This window comes from Olea europaea, chromosome 20, assembly GCF_002742605.1.
Source record: "Olea europaea var. sylvestris chromosome 20, O_europaea_v1, whole genome shotgun sequence".
Taxonomy (NCBI): Eukaryota; Viridiplantae; Streptophyta; class Magnoliopsida; order Lamiales; family Oleaceae; genus Olea; species Olea europaea.
Window position 1 is genome coordinate 15913223 of NC_036256.1, and position 19465 is coordinate 15932687.

General features: G+C 34.8%; 1 protein-coding gene across 3 annotated transcripts in view; it reads left to right on the plus strand.

Annotated features, from left to right (window-relative positions):
* Positions 1 to 2201: 2201 nt before the first annotated feature.
* LOC111369816 (piezo-type mechanosensitive ion channel homolog) overlaps positions 2202 to 19465 on the plus strand; it is a 28808-nt gene continuing 11544 nt past the window's right edge. The window contains exons 1-15 of one of the 3 annotated variants that reach the window (XM_022991482.1): positions 2202 to 2314; positions 2506 to 2585; positions 7762 to 7842; positions 8055 to 8214; positions 8351 to 8508; positions 9633 to 9789; positions 9906 to 10092; positions 12188 to 12303; positions 14079 to 14163; positions 15659 to 15874; positions 15955 to 16132; positions 16789 to 16917; positions 17049 to 17222; positions 17354 to 17587; positions 17882 to 19429. In XM_022991482.1, the coding sequence (XP_022847250.1) occupies positions 2537 to 2585; positions 7762 to 7842; positions 8055 to 8214; positions 8351 to 8508; positions 9633 to 9789; positions 9906 to 10092; positions 12188 to 12303; positions 14079 to 14163; positions 15659 to 15874; positions 15955 to 16132; positions 16789 to 16917; positions 17049 to 17222; positions 17354 to 17587; positions 17882 to 19429 (3472 nt within the window). In that variant the 5' untranslated portion in view covers positions 2202 to 2314; positions 2506 to 2536. Of the gene's footprint in view, positions 2586 to 7761; positions 7843 to 8054; positions 8215 to 8350; positions 8509 to 9173; positions 9819 to 9905; positions 10093 to 12187; positions 12304 to 14078; positions 14164 to 15658; positions 15875 to 15954; positions 16133 to 16788; positions 16918 to 17048; positions 17223 to 17353; positions 17588 to 17881; positions 19430 to 19465 lie in introns of those variants that run through there. The other 2 variants (XM_022991481.1, XM_022991483.1) reach the window with 2 other exon arrangements.

Below are 19465 nucleotides of genomic sequence, written 5' to 3' on the forward strand. Positions count from 1 at the left end.
AATATTTGACGCTTCTCTCCCACTGGTGATGAATCGCTTATCGTCTTTTGGCTGTTAATCTGCAAATTTCTACTTGAATCATCTTTTTCTCTTTTCTCTCTCGGTAGCTCTCAAATTCTCATTGAAGCCATTTCCCATTATTTTTTTGAACTTATTATACACTCCTAAATTATGGTTTGTATAGAAAAATGACTATTTGTGTGCCTAGATAATTAATAAATTTGTCCGTGGTTTGAAAAAAAGAAGGACGAAGCATATTGATTGTATGAAAAATGTTAAAATTTCCTAATTGTTACTACTACATTCTACTTTTATAAGTAATTAGAGGATGCAATTTGTCAATTCCCAATAAGCATAAAATTCTATCAATCTTTATACATTTAAATATATCATGTGTCAATCCTTATTTATCATCTCAATGACAAGACGAAAGTAGTTTTAACCAAACTATAATAGTAGAATGTGATTTTACTTTTACCAACTGTTATGTGACAATATGAAAGTCAAACAAGAAAATGTAAATAAAAATGAAAAAAGATATATTTGTTTTATTAAAATTTTTTAGCAACTAGATTTGAAAATAATTTATTAATGTGTTTCATGATAAATATGAATGTAATTCAACATTTAACATTTTTTGTTCTCTTTTAAACTTATATATTAATTTGTTTTAAATATATTACTATAATATTGATAGGTAAACCGTGGATTAAAACTAAACAAAATTGCAAATTATGGTTTGGTTTTGTTCGAAAAGTAAAATGGTTTGGTTTGGTTCCAAACCGCATGAAATTGTTTGAATTGAAAATACGGCACAGACTGCCCAAACATAACCGCATTTGCCCCTAGGGATAATTGTAACTGCAATCTCAAATCTTTCGCTTTTTAAATATATTTTACTCGAATATTTCATTTATGCCATCCACGATTTCAAATCTTTTATTTTGTTATAGTACAAGGACAAATGAGAGGATTTCGTTAACAAGACTAGGCCTGGGCAAAAAGAAAAAACGAAAAACTGACAAAACAATGAAATCGAACTCACTCAGGTCGGTTTAACACAGGTAATTTGTTTGGTTTCATTTTTTTAAATAAAATCATGGTGGGTTAGTTTAGTTATGATTTGAAGTTTTAAACCTTTGGTTAATCAAACCAACCCAACACACTTACATGTTTACCTTTTTTTCTTAATATAAGAAAAGATAAAAATCAAAAGATAAGTCATAATCTTATAACTACATTTGACTCCCTCCAATTTATGATGTCGTCGATGAGTAATAGTATTGAAATTTTCGTTTCTTACGCTCATTATGCCCCCATTTGAGCCACATTATTGTGAAATGAGAATGAAAAATATAGTTGCTATGGACCCACAGAAGAGATAAAAAGTCAAATATAGTGACTTGATATGATGAATAACGATCATATTTTTCATTTTAATGAGAAAATAATATGGCTCAAATAGGGTATATGTTATACCTAGCATTTTTCCTACTTAGACGGTCAGACTACATAATACATAAAAAAACAAAAAAATTAAGTTTTTTATTGACCCGTCTCTATTAGCCTGAATTTATTTATTAATCAATAATTACTAAAATATAAAATTATTTGATTAATTTAGCTTTTGTAATCTAAGTGGGCCTAAAGACTCGAACAATTTTCTTTAAAAAAATTCAAAAATGTATTTTTTTGGGGCAAGAATAGGACTCAAACAAGGGCTAAATGCCAAATCCAATTGGTCTAGCAACCACGCTAATAATAGCTTTTACGGTTTATTTATAGATAGTGTTTGAACCTTATTTTTATGGAAAAATAAATTTTAGATTAGTAGATTAAAAGAGAATGTGTAGATGAAAAATAAGAATTTTTTTTTAATTTATGTATAATATTATTTTAATAAAAAATGTGCAGTTAAAAGAAAAAAAAAGAGGAAATTGTACTTTGATAAAAATGAGAATAAGTTCCTGTCTGGCCCCCATTTTTTAAAAATGAAAATGGGTGGAATAATATTTTCTTTGAAAAATGAGTGATTGAAAAATATTCAAAAGTTTTCGATTTACGTATAATATTATTTTATGAAAAATTCTATAGTTAAAAATAAAAAAAATAAAATAAAATGTAATTCAATCAGATTCAAACATGGCTAAATAGGTCTATAATGTGAAAATGACCCTTTTTCGTAATTAACAAACCTCTCAAGCTTAGACAATACTCTTCCTGCCTTTTCACGCACCAAACGCCCCGAATTTTTCGATAAATCTTTATGACTACGCACTTATATTTGATTCAATTCCAGTGGAAGCTGACGCAGGTTATCTTTTGACCTTTTGATATCTGAATAATTGATACGCATTAATGTTTCTATCATAGCAAAGAACGGAGCTTTGATTAGAAATTCAGAATTTACGGTGTTTCTCCCGAAGATTTCAGGTTTTGGGGGACTTGGGGTTTCTTTTTATCTGTATTGAAATAAGAAAACCCGTGTCTGAATATTTTCAACAGTAATGGCATCAAATTAACCACAGAATCAAAGATGACAAGGTTTCTGGGTGGTTTTGCATTGCCTCTGCTGCTCTTGACAGGTATGAACTTGAAAATCATGTTGAAAAGGATTACTTCTTGCTGTTGCTTCTATTTGGATTTAAAGATAATTTCTTTTGAAGATTTTATTTTGTCTCTACTTTCTGTAAGTCAAGTAATCTTGCAACATCACTCATCACTTGGGATCACCCGGATGTCTTATAATGGTTATTCACTAGGAACTTCAGAAGAATGCGAAGGAACAAAACAGCCTCTTTGTTCTGAATTAATTCAACAAATGTCTTTCTGTTAGTTTGGCTATGTAGGTTGGTTCCATGCATCATCAATGGGGTGGCCAATCATTGTGTGCTCTTCAGGTTTCATAACTTGGGCATTCGTTGCTAGTGATTTCCTCTGTTGTAAGTATGAGAGAAGTACAGGCACCCTACGGTCAAGTAGTAACTGAGGGCTTTCACTAGAAGCACCTGCTGCCATCAGTTAGTGGCTGAACTATCATAATGGAAAATATTGATTCTTTATAGCCTATGTGCTGAAACTATTTTCACCCTCAAACACGAGAATTCTGTGCCAATTTGAGAAAAAGAATTAAAAGAGGAGATAAGGAATTATCTGCAAAGTTGAAGGATAAACTTTTCACTAAGGTATTATTAATTAGACCAATGTTTGAGTCCAGTGCAAACATATACTGAGATTCTTAAAGATTCTCTTGATTTCAACCTCAAAAGAATATTGACCAATATTGTATTCTTACTAAAAATATGGCCATTACCTATGTTTTGCACATTCATAGATATTGCATAGAAGGCCCCAATGCGTTATTGATTCTATTTTATGAGTTTCTCTACTGCCAAAAGTCTTCACCTGTTTTTGCTAGAAAGTTTGGTTTTGAGAGAACAATTGATGGACTTGATACAAAAGAGATATATTGAAGAAAGAGGTTGGAATTTTTAGTGGGAAGCTCAGGGCATTAGAATGAACGTGGTAAGTTTTGCTGTCAAAAATATACTTTTGATAGGAGTTGTAAGTTTTCTTGGATAGTAAAAATAACAACTCTTAGCCCCTGTTCGGTCTCCATTTTATCTAAAATGTAATTTTCTCTCCCCTCTTTTTAACCACATCCTCCAATAAATTAATATTACACATAAATCCAAAACCCTTCCTTTTTTTTAACCACACATTTTTCAAAAAATCACTATTTGAAAATTCATTTTTCCCCGGAAACACATTTTAATGGAGGCCAAGCAGGGGCTTAATGGGGTACGAAAGAGCTCAACAACTTTATTAATGGTCGTTGTTGGAGAGAATAATACTATCATGAATGCTGGAGTTTGTGAACAGTAAGTGAAGAATTGTACTTGGCAGAATTTAAATTTGATGGAAATGGAAGCCTTTTACTCTATTTAAGAAGTCCTATGGAGTAAAGGAAGAGAGTGGATATCTTGTCGAGCTAAATTTGTGGCTCTACCATCATCAGAATAATACCTAGAGCACAGCTATGGTTAATATGTGTAGAGTGGTTTGGTGGCAGATACTGTTGATGAGCTAAAGTTGTAGTTTACAGCCATCGGAAACATGAATGATTAATGAAGGCCTTGATATCTCATTGGCTTGAGGTAAGAATTCTATCTATTGCATATTGAGCTATGACTTGATGGAAATGCCATGGAGGTGGAATTAATTTTATGGTATTTTACAACAAAGTACGTGCAGTGTCATCTGGGTGTATTTTTATAGAGGTCACGTACGTAGTTTGTGTTTTTCCTTCTTTCTTCTAAAACATGCCCATTGGCCTGTCTCCCCTGCTCCACTTTTTTTGACAAACTTTTGACTTATCAGAAAGAAATAATACTCGTCTTTGTTCTCATGATAAATTTGAGTACATGCTATTTGCTGTTGACAAATGATGTAATTTTTTCTATTTAAAGTCTTAGTATTCGATGAATAAAAATGTTGAACGAATAATTTCTGCAAACTTGTTGTTTGTAATTGAGAGGCTATTGGTTCCTCGAATTACCAATATTGAGAGGTCCGAATTTCCTTGAATTGACCCACACTTCATCTCTTTTCTTTTTATGTTTTCCATTTTTCGATATTAACAATTGGTGGTGTTCGTATCAAACACCTCTTCTGTAATCTAAGTATAGTTTGTACCTTAGTGTACCTTTTAATGGCAGCATACAATGCACATAATCTACAATGACATCAATTGGCCCCACATATGGGGATTCCAGGGATGTTATGTAAACTTGATATTTAGAAAGTCTATGATCATGTGAACTGGGGATACCTTTTGTATATGCTCAGGCGATGTGGCTTCGGGTACAAGTGGCGCCGTTGGATTCAGTTTTGTATATCTATGGTCTCCTATTCAGTTTTGGTAAACAGCACTCCTGAGGGTTATTTCCGGAATAGTAGAGGTTTGAGCCAAGGGGATCTGTTGTCTCGATTGTTGTTTGTCATTGTTATGGAGGCTTTTAGTATGATACTTGAGAAAGCTGTGGGAGAAAGTCTGTTGAGGGGCTTTATGATTAACCAATTTATGATTAATCAATTACAGATATCCCATTTGCAATTTGCAGACGACAAATTGATCTTCTGTGATGCAGAGGTTGAGCAATTCAGGCATTTGCGACGTCTACTACTATGCTTTGAAGTTGTATCTGGATTGAAAATTAATTTGGGAAAATCTGAGGCCATCACAGATGGGGATGTCGCTAATGTGTAGGAGTTGGTGGCCATATTGGGTTGTATGACTGTGCAACTGTCCTTGTCATATATTGGGCTCCCTTTAGGAGCACGGTTTAAACACATAAACATTTGGAATGGTATTGTGGAAAGGTTGGAGAGAAGATTAGTGGCTGGAAGCGTATGTACCTCTTAAAGGGAGGTTGTCTTACACTCATTAAGTCCACTCTATCAAATCCCCCCACTTACTTCTTGTCATTGTTTTCTATTCCCGTTTCAGTGGCAAAAAGATTAGAGAGGATTCAAAAGGTGTTTCTATGGGGAGGTTTAGGGGAGGAGAGGAAACTTCACTTGGTAAACCCGGGCGTAGTGTGTTCTCCCATAAAAATGAAGGGCCTAGGATTGAGGAGTTTCGTATTGTTTAATAATAAGGTCTTGCTGGGTAAGTGGTTGTGACGATTCGGTGTGGAGAGAGAGAGCTTTTGGAGAGAAATTATAGAGGCTAAATATGGTGTTCTAGAGGGGAGATGGTGCTCGGCTGAGGATCGTAGTTCTTATGGGGTGAGTTTGTGGAGGTATATACGACGAGATTGGAGAGAATTTTAGGGTAGATTGACGTATGAGGTGGGGAATGGCAATACTATCGGATTCTGGGAAGATTGCTGGTGTAGAGATCGGCCATTAAGAGTGGAGTATCCTTCCCTGTATCGTATTACTTTTATGCCACAACAGACTATGGTGAATGAAGTCTTAACTATGGTGAAAAGTCTCACATGTGCATAATGGGAATCTCGATTGGAACATTGCTTTTGGGAGGGGTCTACAGGACTGGGAATTAGATGATTATGCGTTACTTTTGACCTCTTTGCATGAGGTCCACGTTTGGGTAGGCGAGAGTGATAGTAGTAGGTGGAAGTTGGTCGCGATGGTATTTTCTCAGTAAGCTCTTATTTTAGATCTTTATTGGAACATGTGAAGAGTTCATTCCCTTGGAAAAAGGTATGGCGTTGTAAACTGCGCCCTCGGGTGACATTTTTATTTTTTACTATGGATGGTTGTGCGTGGATAGGTGTTAACAGTGGATAATCTCTGATGTAGGGGCTTTTATGTTACAGAATGGTGTTATATGTGTCAGAGGAATGGAGAGACGATTGACCACTTGTTCTTTCATTATGATGGTGCTGGCTTCTCAACACATGGATTGGGTGTTTCCACAGCGTATGAAGGATGTATTGAAGGCATGAGGGAGAAGATTTCGTAATAATGATAGCAAGATTGTCTGGGACTTTGTCCCAGGATGCATTGTCTGGTGTATGTGGAGGGACAGAAATAGCCGCTGTTTCAATGATCATACATAGACAATAGAGCATATTAAAGAATTGTTTTATTTGACACTGTATACTTGGTTTAATGCCCTGGCTATTACTCGCGTAGACGGGTTGTCCAATTTTATATCGTTTCTGTCTTGTATTAATTGATAATACACTTCCTGTGTATTATACATGATTAATAAAATATTTGATTATTTATCAAAAAATAAAAATATAAAAATAATCCGGCTCCGCATAAACAAAATGAGAACAAAGGATTAGATCATGTCATTTTCCTGAAGACAGAAATAGCCGCTGTTTCAATGATCATACATAGACAATAGAGCATATTAAAGAATTGTTTTATTTGACACTGTATACTTGGTTAATGCCCTGGCTATTACTCGCGTAGACGGGTTGTCCAATTTTATATCGTTTCTGTCTTGTATTAATTGATAATACACTTCCTGTGTATTATCCATGATTAATAAAATATTTGATTATTTATCAAAAAATAAAAATATAAAAATAATCCGGCTCCGCATAAACAAAATGAGAACAAAGGATTAGATCATGTCATTTTCCTGAAGGAACAAGTGAAATCAATAGTAGAGACTCGAATATGCAATCACTTGCCTTGTGCATTGACATTTTTATATGTATCTTTGTTTTGATTTGATCTAGTTTCCTTTTCTTGGCACATGACAAATTGTTATAGGTGTTCATAAAAAAGATTATAATAGGTATTCATAAGGAATCTCTCTATTAGGTAGTGTAACTTTCCTATTTTGGTTGTTTTTAACCCTACAATACGGATTTTATCTTTACAATATAGAGGGGCACAAAAGTTTTTGCAATTTTTTTTTATACCTCCGTGTTTCTCTTAATTACCTTTACTCTATAATTTCTAATTACCACCAACAACCAACATGATTCTGATGTTCTACAACAATAAAGTTCCTCTATCCAGAGGCCAATTATGATCATTTTTCTCCCAGAAAAAACTAGAGCAATGTTGTTTCGTACAAAAAACGCCTGTAGAATGCATATTTGTTTGGTAATGAAAATTGGAAACTATTTGACAAAGTTTGTCTATTGTTGTTATCAATCTTTAGACATCCATGATTACATTTTTCCTTTTTATAAATATACTACATAGATATGCTTATATATGTGTACCTTTTAAGTGTTTCTAATCAATATAGCTCTCTATCTTTTGCAGCTGGGTTGCTGAATTGGAGTTTGATTTCCCTCATTAATGTGGTGGCTTCTATTCTATTTCGTTATACTGCCCCCAAAAGAGGTGAGCTGTACCTTTATTCAGATAATGGAGTTAAATTAGGCTACTTTACCTGGTCACGTCTTGAGTTTACAATGTTTATCAACTTCATTTTATGCGTATTCTGCTCTCATTTAGAATGCGATGGCCGTACCTTGAGATTGCAGAACAAGCATATTGGGAAATCTTGTTACATCAAATATTTTACCTAATTGTACTCTTTCTTTTCCTTGCAGGTTTTCCATTAAGGGGACGAGTTTTATCTTTATGGTTTGTTCTTGTGTATGCAGTTCTTGTAATTGTTTTGCAAGTGGTTTTTCTTATTGTATGGGCCATTCTGGATTCACAACGGATCTTTGCAGATGTCTGGTGGATAAAGCTTATTGGATTTATGAAGTAGGATTTAATCATTTTCTTCTTATGGCTAATGTTCTATTCATGTATCACATATGCACAATATTTTTGCCTTTTGTGCATATTACTTTTGGAAAGGTTACCCTCATAAGTGTACTTACACAGTATTCTTTTACAGGGTCCAATCCTCAAGACCTCCAACAGTAATCTATTTTTTGATTGTAGAAATATTAGTGGCACTTGTAGCTTTCATTGAAATCCGTGGAAAGAAATTTGGTTTTCTAGAATCGCACGATTCATATTGGAGCTATTTCTCATCAGTTGTTGGACGTATAGGTTAGTTTAATTTCTAGTTGATCGTAACCCTCATTATTTTGAGGAAGTATAGAAAAAACTATGGCTATCTATACATCTATCCTTGCAATTTGTCATGCAGTTCAACTCTTGCATTCATTAAATGGCGCAATGCAGTGTAATACGCGAAACTTATGATTGTTATTTGAAAACTGGACAATCAGAGTACCCTCCATAACTTTTATATAGAAACATGGACTTATGCTATCTGTGTTAAAAGACTATAAGCTATGTTATTGTTGCATTGCATCTGCAAGAAATTTGTTATTAATTGAATACTATGTGAAAGAACATAATTGAACAAGAACGAGACTTGTAGAAGAAGGGTAAAGAGGAATGAGACAGACCAAGAGAAGGGAGAGAAGCAGAAATTAGGACAGAGAACATGTCTGCATTTTATATTTAAGTATAATAATTCCAATGCATAAGCTCCCTTTATACATGGTTTAACTAATCTAATTTAACTACGAAAAACCAATAAAATATTAGAAAATCTACAAAATAAAACTCTTAATGACTTTTGCCAAAATAAGTATCTAAGCCCCCGTTTGTATCCCATTATTTGGCCATTAAAATGAAAAATATAACCGTCATCCATCACATCAAGCCATCATTTTGAATTGTTATCTCTTGTGTGGGATCCGTAACGACTTTATTTTTCATTCTCATTCTTACATTAATGAGAAACAAAGGGGGCATAAATTGGAAAATCTTTCATACAATATATCCTATGCCTCTGAGATTTGATTGCCGGCCAATAATACAGAGTGAGGCACTGTCTGGCATATCTTTTCAACTAGGATATATCTGATTCGGATTTGCATACTCAGATAATTGGTTTCATTGTCATTCTTTCAGTTTTTCTTTTGGAATATATTCCGGTCTTCTATTACTTAAGCACTATTCACACATCACTTTGATTAGTTTGCAAATGGAGTATTTTGATTTTAAAGGGTATGCAGTTTAGAGGGATTGAATTCTAAAGGGGAGATCTCACCCTCACTAAATCTTATCCCTTTTTAACTGCATAATAGTCTGGTTTATTGTGCTATCCGAGGATTCTCAGTTGTCATAACATGTCCTTTTTTTTGTGTCTCACGTGCAAGGTTACCGCCTGAGGTTAGCTTCTTGCTTAGTGCTGCCTGCCGTGCAGTTGGTTGTGGGAATCAGTAATCCATCTTGGCTTTCATTACCCTTTTTCATTTGCAGCTGTGTTGGTCTTGTCGATTGGTCTTTAACCAGCAACTTTCTAGGACTTTTCCGGTACAATCTGATTTTGAATTCCCAAACATGTAAAAATCTGAATGAAGCATTTCAGATTTTGCCATTTAGTTGCTAAATCCTTCAATGGCTTATGTTTTTGTGTACATGTATTGAAGGTGGTGGAAGCTGCTCTTTATATATGCTGGTTTTAGCATTTGCCTACTTTATACGTATCAGCTTCCTATTGGGTTCCTGCAGAATTTCCATGCGATAGCCGATTTTGTTGGTCTGTACAAAATATCTGCTAAATCTGACTGGCAGCAAAGTTGTTCTGCCATTTCTCTGGTGGCGTTCTTCTATATGGTATGGTTTCATCATCTTAGTTTCAGACTTGAATTCTTGTTTGTCATGCTGCGCGTAATCATTCTATCCCGATGCTGTGATGTACCCTTTCTCCATCCAGTGGGAGTCGTGTTTTGTGACTTGCAATGTGATTTATCAGTTTGTCTTCTATTTCGTAGATGTTGTTTAGAATTGAATGCAATTTTTCATAACTTAATGACAATGAGTCATGAACAAAGCATGGCCTGTCACAATAATCTGTCTTGAAAAAATATTGAACCTCTTATCATATTCTGTTTTAAAGTTGGAATATCAAGAAGATCCCAAATATGGATATAGCTAAATTTTAAAGAACTTTTTATAGACTAAGTAGTTTACAACCAAATTATTTTCCATAAAATTTGGCCTAAGTTTGTATAACAACAAAGAGGTGCCCATATGGTGCATCTTCAAGAAAGCTACTTGTGAAGTTCCACTTGTGTAAATAATTTATCAACATTTAATATAAAATAAAAACATCTAATATCATTTTTTGACTCCTTATCTCCCCGGTGTAAATAATTTATCGAAGTTGGGATCAAATTCATTTGTATCACATGGCATCATGTCATATTTTCACTCCCCAAAGTATAAATGACAGTCATAATAAACAATCCAAACATGTGTATAAGAATCTTTAAAGGGTACTATGTGAAGCCTTTCCTTTTGGGACAGTTAAAACTTTTAAGTAGCTTATGGTTTATTATAATAGTTAAATATGAAAAGAATGTCCCAGATACCTGGTTTCTTTTGCTGTTTGAATGTACTTCTCTAATAGGATCTGAAGTAATAATTTTTTTTGTGGGAGTCATGTGTGATGAGTATGGTGCAATGCAAAGAAGCTGCATATTTCAGCTTCAGATCCTCATTGAAAATTGCAGTATACATAATGGAGTTTTGAGAATGCAGTTCAGTACAGTTCAGTTCACCTTAGAGCCACTGTTTTTTACAAATAACGTGTCGAGTTTGAGTGGTTTTGACAGTTTTTCACCTGTTCATGTGCAAACCTTGAATTACTGGACTAGCTTGATGGATGGGTTGCCAGTTGTTGGGTCAAACTTGTCCGGTTTGGTCCAGGTTCAACAACTATGACTATGCTGAATCTGGAAGGCATATAATTGATGTGAAACCTTCTCCTCTTGGACCTTATCATTTTCCTTTCTTTTTTCTGAAAGTTAGATCATGGAATCATTGATTTTCTGTAAATAAGTGCACTTTGTGACCGATTTCTTGAATGAGTGCAACTCCATCTAGATAACCTTAGCAATTGTACGCTTCAGAGGTTTTGATACAGTTTTCCGTAAAAATCATGAAGTTAGCAGCTATAAAGTATTCTGGAGGTAAGGTTAGGAGAACGTATGCTTCCCTACTCTAGGTTCAGATGAAAGCGTCTTGAAGTTATTGATGTTATTGTTGATCTGAAACTGTGTGAATAAAATCTATAAACTTGTTATATTCTGGTTTGATTGGTTTCTGTAATAGCTTTATATTGACAATACAATGTGGTTATTGGTTACAAGATTGTGGAAGAGAGGTGGCAGAGAAGTAATGACTCTCTACTCTAGGTCCAGATCAAGTCTTCAAACTATATGCATTAGTTATTCTGGATCTGAAGCTATATGAATATTTTTATAAATTTGTTACATTTTGGTGAATTGATCTTTGTAGTAGCTTTGTGTCAGTGAATTTTTTTTACAAGATTGCCGAAGAGAGATTCAGCCGTCTGGAATACTAATTTGACGTGGTTCTCTCCCTCACTGTTTCTCTCTCTCCTTTCCTTCCTCTCTCTCTCACCCCTACACATTCCTTTGCATTATTAAGCTTTTCTCCAGGTCCCATTCCACTGTTGTGTTAATTGCTTAGTCATTCTCCTAGAGAGTCATGGGGGATCTAAAATTTTGATAGAGGGAAAATAGCGAGAATCACCACAAGAGCAGTTGCCTTAAACCTTAGATGTAAATTTGTACACGTTGAAGAACTTTCCATCTCTATGTGAAGGGAAAGTGGTGTTTTTTTTTGTCTTAGGATCTCCCATTTTCTTGAATGGATAACTAATAGCTGGGAAATGTTTATGCAGCTGTCTGGTGTAAAACATGATTTGGAGCAAATGGAATTTATTATGTCCGTGAGAGAAGGCAGCCTGACTGAGCAACTTCTTCCTTCAAGTAAATCCTTTTTCGTACGGACCCTGAGGTAATTGCAGCACCCAGGATTTAGCTGATCTATTAACACACCACTTTTTGAATCTAAGATGATCGTGATCACTGTACTGTATCAAAGGATGCTTTGAAGAAATTATAAGGTCAGAGCAAAGTGGCATATCTCCTCTGTATTCTTCTCAATGAAAACATCTAGATTGTCAGTTCCTAGTAAACTGATGTCATCGGTTGGTTTAACTGATGAAAAACCAATAATCTCCAAGACTTTCTTCTTAACCTCAATAAAGTTGATATTCTTGGTGTTATCAATTTTCTCTCTTCATTGCCTTCTCAATGTCTTAACCACCATTCTGCTCCTGGTGAACCCATCTGTCTCATCTGAAAAATCTCATGCTTTTTTCCCATAGAAGTTTTGTTCTGAAAAAAGCTCCACTTCCTTCCCATTGAAATATGGAAAATTTATTCGTATGAACTTCCATTCAGCATTTCTAACGTAACAATCAATCCAATGGATGAAGTAATAACCTTAATAATAAGAATACTTGTCATATTCTCCTATATACTCAATTATTTAGGTCATTGACAAACCATATGAGGAGAAATTACGAGAGAGAGAGAGAGAGAGAGAGAGAGAGAGAGAGTGAGTGAGTGAGTTGGGTGGAAAGGTATCTCATGGAATTTCTACTTTTAAGAGAGTAAAAAGGAAACTTTATAATTGCAGTATAATTTTTAATGGTGGATCTGTGCATAAAGAGGGATAACTTCGAATTCTTTGCATACCTCACAGCTGGATGATGCTTGTAGGAGGAAAGTTAGAAAAAAGTGCATATGTTAGACCATAGACCCAAAAGGCATAAAAGGAGATTTTGCACTTTTTTGCTTTGGCGTTATCATCAACCTGACATTAATATAGTCTAGATGGCTTTAATGAGGGAGGAAACTTTTTTTCCCCGTAAACACTAATATAGCCCCCGTTTGGCTCCCTTTCTCTTTCAATTTCTTCTCTCTCTATCTCTCTCTCTTATTTTCAACCACATCACAATCTTCCATAAAATAATACTACACGTAAATCGAAAATTTTCTTTCTTTTTTAACCACATATTCTCCAAAAAAAAGATACTATTTCAATCAATAAAGTTTGAAAAAAAGGAGGCCAAATGGGGGCATAATTCTTGAGATGGTATTTCACATGTGAATGTGTTTTATTTAGTATAACAGCTAATTCTTTTCCACTATGCCACTTTTTATTTTAAGTTCATTATTAAGAGATGATATTTTGATTTTCACGCAAAATAAATTTACGTATAAGCTTGAGATTCGTGAAGAAATAGTTTCTATTTACGCTAAAGGTGTGTTTGATTGCAAGTATGAAATTTACATGGAAAGAAAATAAATTTTAGGTAATTAAATTGCTTAGAACTTATTTACTTAAAAATTGTCAATTAAATATATTTGATTGTTTTAATTTTCAACTTAGAAAATGATATACTTGTCCATCTTTTATTGGTGGGTAGACGAGAGAGAGAGGAAGTAGATGAGAGAGAGAGAAAATTACTTGGAAAATAAAAAATCACTCCCCTTGAAGAAAATATTTTTCTTGTTTTCACAAAAAATAGGTTATGTGACCAAAAGTAGGGAAATGTTTTTCATGGAAAAAACATCAATCAAAGAAGTAGGAATTTGGGTGGAAAGATTGAGATTTTTCATGGAAAATATTGTTAATCAAATGCACCCTAAATATATCCTTATATCAAAAAATTGTAGCATGTTTCTTTTACAAGTTTGTTGAACTGTCTCGATGATTTGCAGGTCTGGCGTAAGGCATACCAATGTGTTATTAAGGGGAACAGTTTTCAGGATTTTTAGTATCAACTGGTTCACATATGGTTTCCCGGTACATATCCTTGGACTTGAAAATCTTGTTTTATGGTGGCTTGAACCTGGGTTACTTTTTGTTAATGGTTTGTGACATATGAAATACTGTTCAGATGCATATGCCAACAGATATGTGTTAAAATCCTGTAATCAATTTACACACACACACACACACACACACACAAAAAAAAAAGTACAACTTCAGCTTCTTCTGATATTTGGTAAAGCTTTTATCATGCTCTTATGTGATTCTCACTGTATGATTAACAATGATTAGTAAATACTATCTCAATGTTCAAACCCATAAACAATTCCACTAGCATAGTTTTTAACGGCTATGATTCATATTCATATCCATCAACTCAAGTCTTTACTAGGAGCCTATAAATTCACATGGAAGGTATGATTACCTTTCCATGAGAAACTATTATCTTTTTTAGGTGTTTTGACTAGGGAAATATTTAATATGACTTAATGGAAACATAATACAGCATGGACACAAAGTATAACATAAAAAGGACAGAAGAAAGTAGCACTTCAATCTGGTTAATACAGAAAAAGTGGTTGTGATTTATGGAGATTATGTTATCTCATTTCTTGAAGAATCTGAACAGCTTGTGGTTGAAGACTGGAAAATGCACTTCATTTGATTTATTTTGCGAAACTTATTTGGTTATTGTGAGCCTAAATTAAGGTCAGGAGTTGATATTGAAATTTACAGGGATCTTGAATGGTTTCAAAATTTAGTACAATGAAGTATATTTATGCAGAAACTCGAAAACGATTCTGTTCAATAACTATCATTCATCCTGATTCCAACATGTTCTTGTCCAGGAAGTTCTTATTTTCTCGATTTCAAGAAAGTAGTTTCTTCTTTCCTAGAAGTTGCAGAGACTTCTATTAAGAATAGGTTAGAAGAGGTTGTGCATAAGGAATTAATCTCTTTGAGAATGTAACAAAGTTTAAATTGGTTAACAAAGGAGATGCATATTTGTGAAATTTTCGTGACCGATTAGTTTTGAAAAACTAAGACTATGATCAATAGGTTGGGAAGGGGAGTGTCTCTGTTGAAGGAGGATAGAGTGTATTTTTCTGTTGAAAGCTTGTTCTCAGAAAACAATTAACGAGCTATATTACTAGAGTTAACCCTCCCCCCCCAAAAAAAAAAAAGAAAAAAAGAAAAGAAGGAAACTCTGGAAGCTGGACTTTGACCAGGATTGTAATAACGTGAAAACTATATCAGTATTTATCCTACTCAAAGTTCCTTAGGACCCATGCCCACAGACAAAAAGTTTCAACTTGAGAGGATGGGATGGTATGATCTCTTTTAAAATTCTATTTTAGTCTATATGTAAAATCAGTGTCTCACGTCAGTGTTATTTTTTACTCACATTATGATAAGTTCTTGTGAAATCTTATATGGGTTTCACTTATCTACATTTTAGTTTATTTTTCCATAATTTTTGTAGGCTGTCTTTGCTTAGTTTATAAACTTTCAACAGTAAATTTGACAGATATCCTTGTTTGCCCTTTCCTATTGGAGTTTCCAATTTGCAAGTATATGTGCATTTGGGTTACTTGCGTACGTTGGATATGTTCTATATGATTTTCCGTCCTTGTTTCGTCTGCACCGATTGAATGGGCTACTTCTCGTCTTCATTCTCTTGTGGGCTGTGAGCACATATATCTTCAACGTGGCTTTTGCATACCTGAACTGGAAACTTGGGAAGGTAACCTCGTATAATTTTTCAAGTAAATCTACGGTCCAATGTTTGAGGAAAATTTACAGCTGGATTTATTTTCTACACAGGATATGGAGATCTGGGAGATGGTTGGATTGTGGCATTATCCCATCCCTGGGTTCTTTCTTCTAGCACAGTTTTGTCTTGGAATTCTTGTAGCTCTTGGTAATCTTGTGAACAGTTCTGTTATCCTATGTGTATCAAATGAGGAGAGACGATTCTCAAATGAGAACGAAACAGAGGAAGGTAATACATTGCCAATTTGAAACTCCTTTATTCTTGGTTGAAAAATAAAATAGTACTTCCTTTTGCATTTTTGTTATATTAAGAGATCGTGCTCTTCATTTATCCTTGTTTCAGTCCTTCACTCGATAGGCTGTCTGGCTATTTGCCTATTGACTATATCACTTGTGACTAATTACTATTTTCAACTGTCACAGAAGACACATGTATCAAGCTTATATAAACCAAATAAACTTCTTGATTGCTTGATTAGCTAGTGTACTTACTCAGACTGAGAAGTTGTCTTTATATTTACTGTTATCTTTTGGATGAAAATATATTTATTACTGGCTCAATTCTTTTTGATTTGTTTGGAGTGGCCCTGATTGATTCCCGTTTGCATCGTGCCTTCTAACTTGTGAGAGGAGTTAATATTCAATTTAAGAGAAACCCAAAGCTTCTTGATAGCCCTGGGTTAATGGGCTTATCGTTTTTTGAGTTTAGATGTGCACTCAATAATTGGCATCCGTTTTTATATATTATGAATCTCCTTAGTTTCTACTGAGATGGGTGTTTTCCTTATAATTTTCTCACTGCTGTCAACTTTTTACATTGGGGCAATCAATTCTGCATTTAACTGTGATTCCAGTTTTGCTTATTATTACGCATATTTATCACAGTGAAAGAAGATGCAATAGTCTTGGTAGTGGCTACAATTGCTTGGGGACTGCGCAAATGTTCTCGGCCTATTATGCTTTTGCTGATATTCCTCATCTCGATGAAACCTGGTTTCATCCATGCTGTGTATGGTATGCAAATTAGATGCATGATATTTGCTGATAACCAAGTGTAGCTGGACACTTGGGTGCATTTGAACAGCAAGATATTTTGGGTGATGCTCAATAATCTGACTGGCTTTAAATTCTGTCTTTTCTTTCAGTGGTATTCTTTTTAATGTACGTTTTGAGCCATAATATCAGTAAAAGGATGCGCCAATCCCTTATTCTTCTGTGTGAGGCTCATTTTGCGATTTTATACATTTGTCAACTTAATCTGGTATCAAGAAGGTTGGAGCAAAAAGGCTCTCTAAGTATGGAAGTTCTTTCACAGTTAGGTATGGATATATTTGTTCTTGAGTTTCTCTTCTGTTTGGATATAATCAGTGCATCGAGCACTTTTCTCTTCTTCATTATGGTCTGACATTTCATCTTTACTAATGTGTTTAGTTTTTTGAAATACCTGTAGGGCTCGTTGAAAGTAATAGTTCTTGGGACTTCACTGAAATAGCTCTGCTTGCTTGCTTCTGTGCGATTCATAACCATGGCTTTGAACTGTTGTTCTCTTTTTCTGCAATAGTGCAGCATACACCTTGCCTTCCAATTGGATTTAGCATTCTGAAAGCTGGTTTGAACAAATCAGTTCTTTTGTCAGTTTATGCGGCCTCCAACATCAGGGACAATTCTGAAAATCCTTCTCACGGTAATATAACCTTGTCCATGACTAGCTTGTTCACATTTTATCTAACTGGAGGTGGTTAAAACTATTTTTAGCATCAGAATTTAGGATCTTTAATAGACTTATAATGCCTGATGTCCTATGGTTAATTGAGCAAGAATATGCTGGTCCTAGCTTCATTCTTCATGGTGCAGAATAATAAAGCATAAAAGATCATTCTAGAATTTCGTTTCCTATATAAAATTAAATGGTCAAGTCTAACTTATTAGTGCGACTGTTATTGCTGTTGTATTATCATTCTTGTCCATCTTCTTTCAGAGAGAAAGGTAGCCTTGTATCTCAGTTCAATTGGAAAGAAGTTCTTGTGCATGTACAGATCATATGGAACCTACATTGCTTTTCTGACCATTCTTCTTGCGGTTTACCTTGTGAGACCTAATTACATATCATTTGGTTATATTTTCCTTCTCCTTGTGTGGATCATCGGTAGACAACTTGTTGAGAGGACTAAACGGCGCTTATGGTTTCCACTAAAAGCATACACAATCTCAGTGTTCATGTTCATTTATAGTCTAAGCATTTTTCCCACATTTGAGACATGGATGTCCAGAAAAGTTGATCTTGATATATGCTTCGGCTATAATACTGAAGCTTCTTTGTTGGAAAATCTTTGGGAGTCTCTAGCAATCATGATTGTCATGCAACTTTATAGCTATGAGAGAAGACAAAGCAAACATATAAAATCAGAAGATCCGGATCCGTTGGAAATTGGAATTTGTGGATTCATTAAACGGATTCTGATTTGGCACAGTCAAAAGATTTTGTTTGTCGTGTTGTTCTATGCATCATTATCTCCAATAAGTGCATTTGGGTTTTTGTATCTTCTCGGTCTGGTTATCTGCTCTGCTTTACCTAAAGCATCCAGAATCCCATCCAAATCATTCTTAATTTACACAGGAATTTTGATAGCAGCAGAGTACCTATTTCAGCTATGGGGCAAACAAGCTAAAATGTTTCCTGGGCAAAAACATTATGATTTGTCCCTTTTGCTTGGTTTACAGGTATATAAACCTAACTTTTGGGGTCTAGAAGCAGGCTTGAGGGCAAAAGTGCTGGTAGTTGCTGCATGTACCCTTCAGTACAATGTTTTTCGTTGGTTGGAGAAAATTCCTAGTTCTATTTTGAATGAAGGTAGATCAGGGGAACCTTGCCCTTTATTTGTCTCAGCAGAAGATGATTTCCCTGTTGTTTCGACTTCCGGTGGGGATAACAACATATTAACGGACTCCAGTAAATTGTCTGTGGAAAGAATGGGAGTGACAAGCAATTCATGGCCATCTTTCAGGCCTGATCTTCATCAATCATCCGAAGTGTCCTCTGGTAGAGGAGGTACTAGGGATGCCAGTGCTAGAAAACATTTTTTTGGTTATATCTGGGGAAGCCTGAGGGAGAGTCACAAGTGGAATAAGAAAAGGATTATCTTCTTGAGACAGGAGAGATTTGAGTTGCAGAAGATGACCTTAAAAGTCTATTTGAAATTTTGGATGGAGAACATGTTCAACCTCTTTGGCCTTGAGATCAATATGATAGCATTACTTCTTGCCAGTTTTGCTTTGTTAAATGCTCTTTCTATGTTCTATATTGGATTTCTTGCTGCTTGTGTTCTATTGGCTAGGCCTATAATACTCAGACTATGGCCAGTATTTGTCTTTCTGTTTGCTTCTATTCTTCTCATTGAATACTTCGCCATGTGGAAGAACATTATGCCTTCGGGTCAACACATCTCAACCAAGACCAATGCGCATTGTCATGATTGCTGGAGAAGCTCAAATCTATATTTCCACTTTTGCACGAATTGTTGGCTGGGTAAGATTTTTATCATTGTCAATGTTACTACTTAGC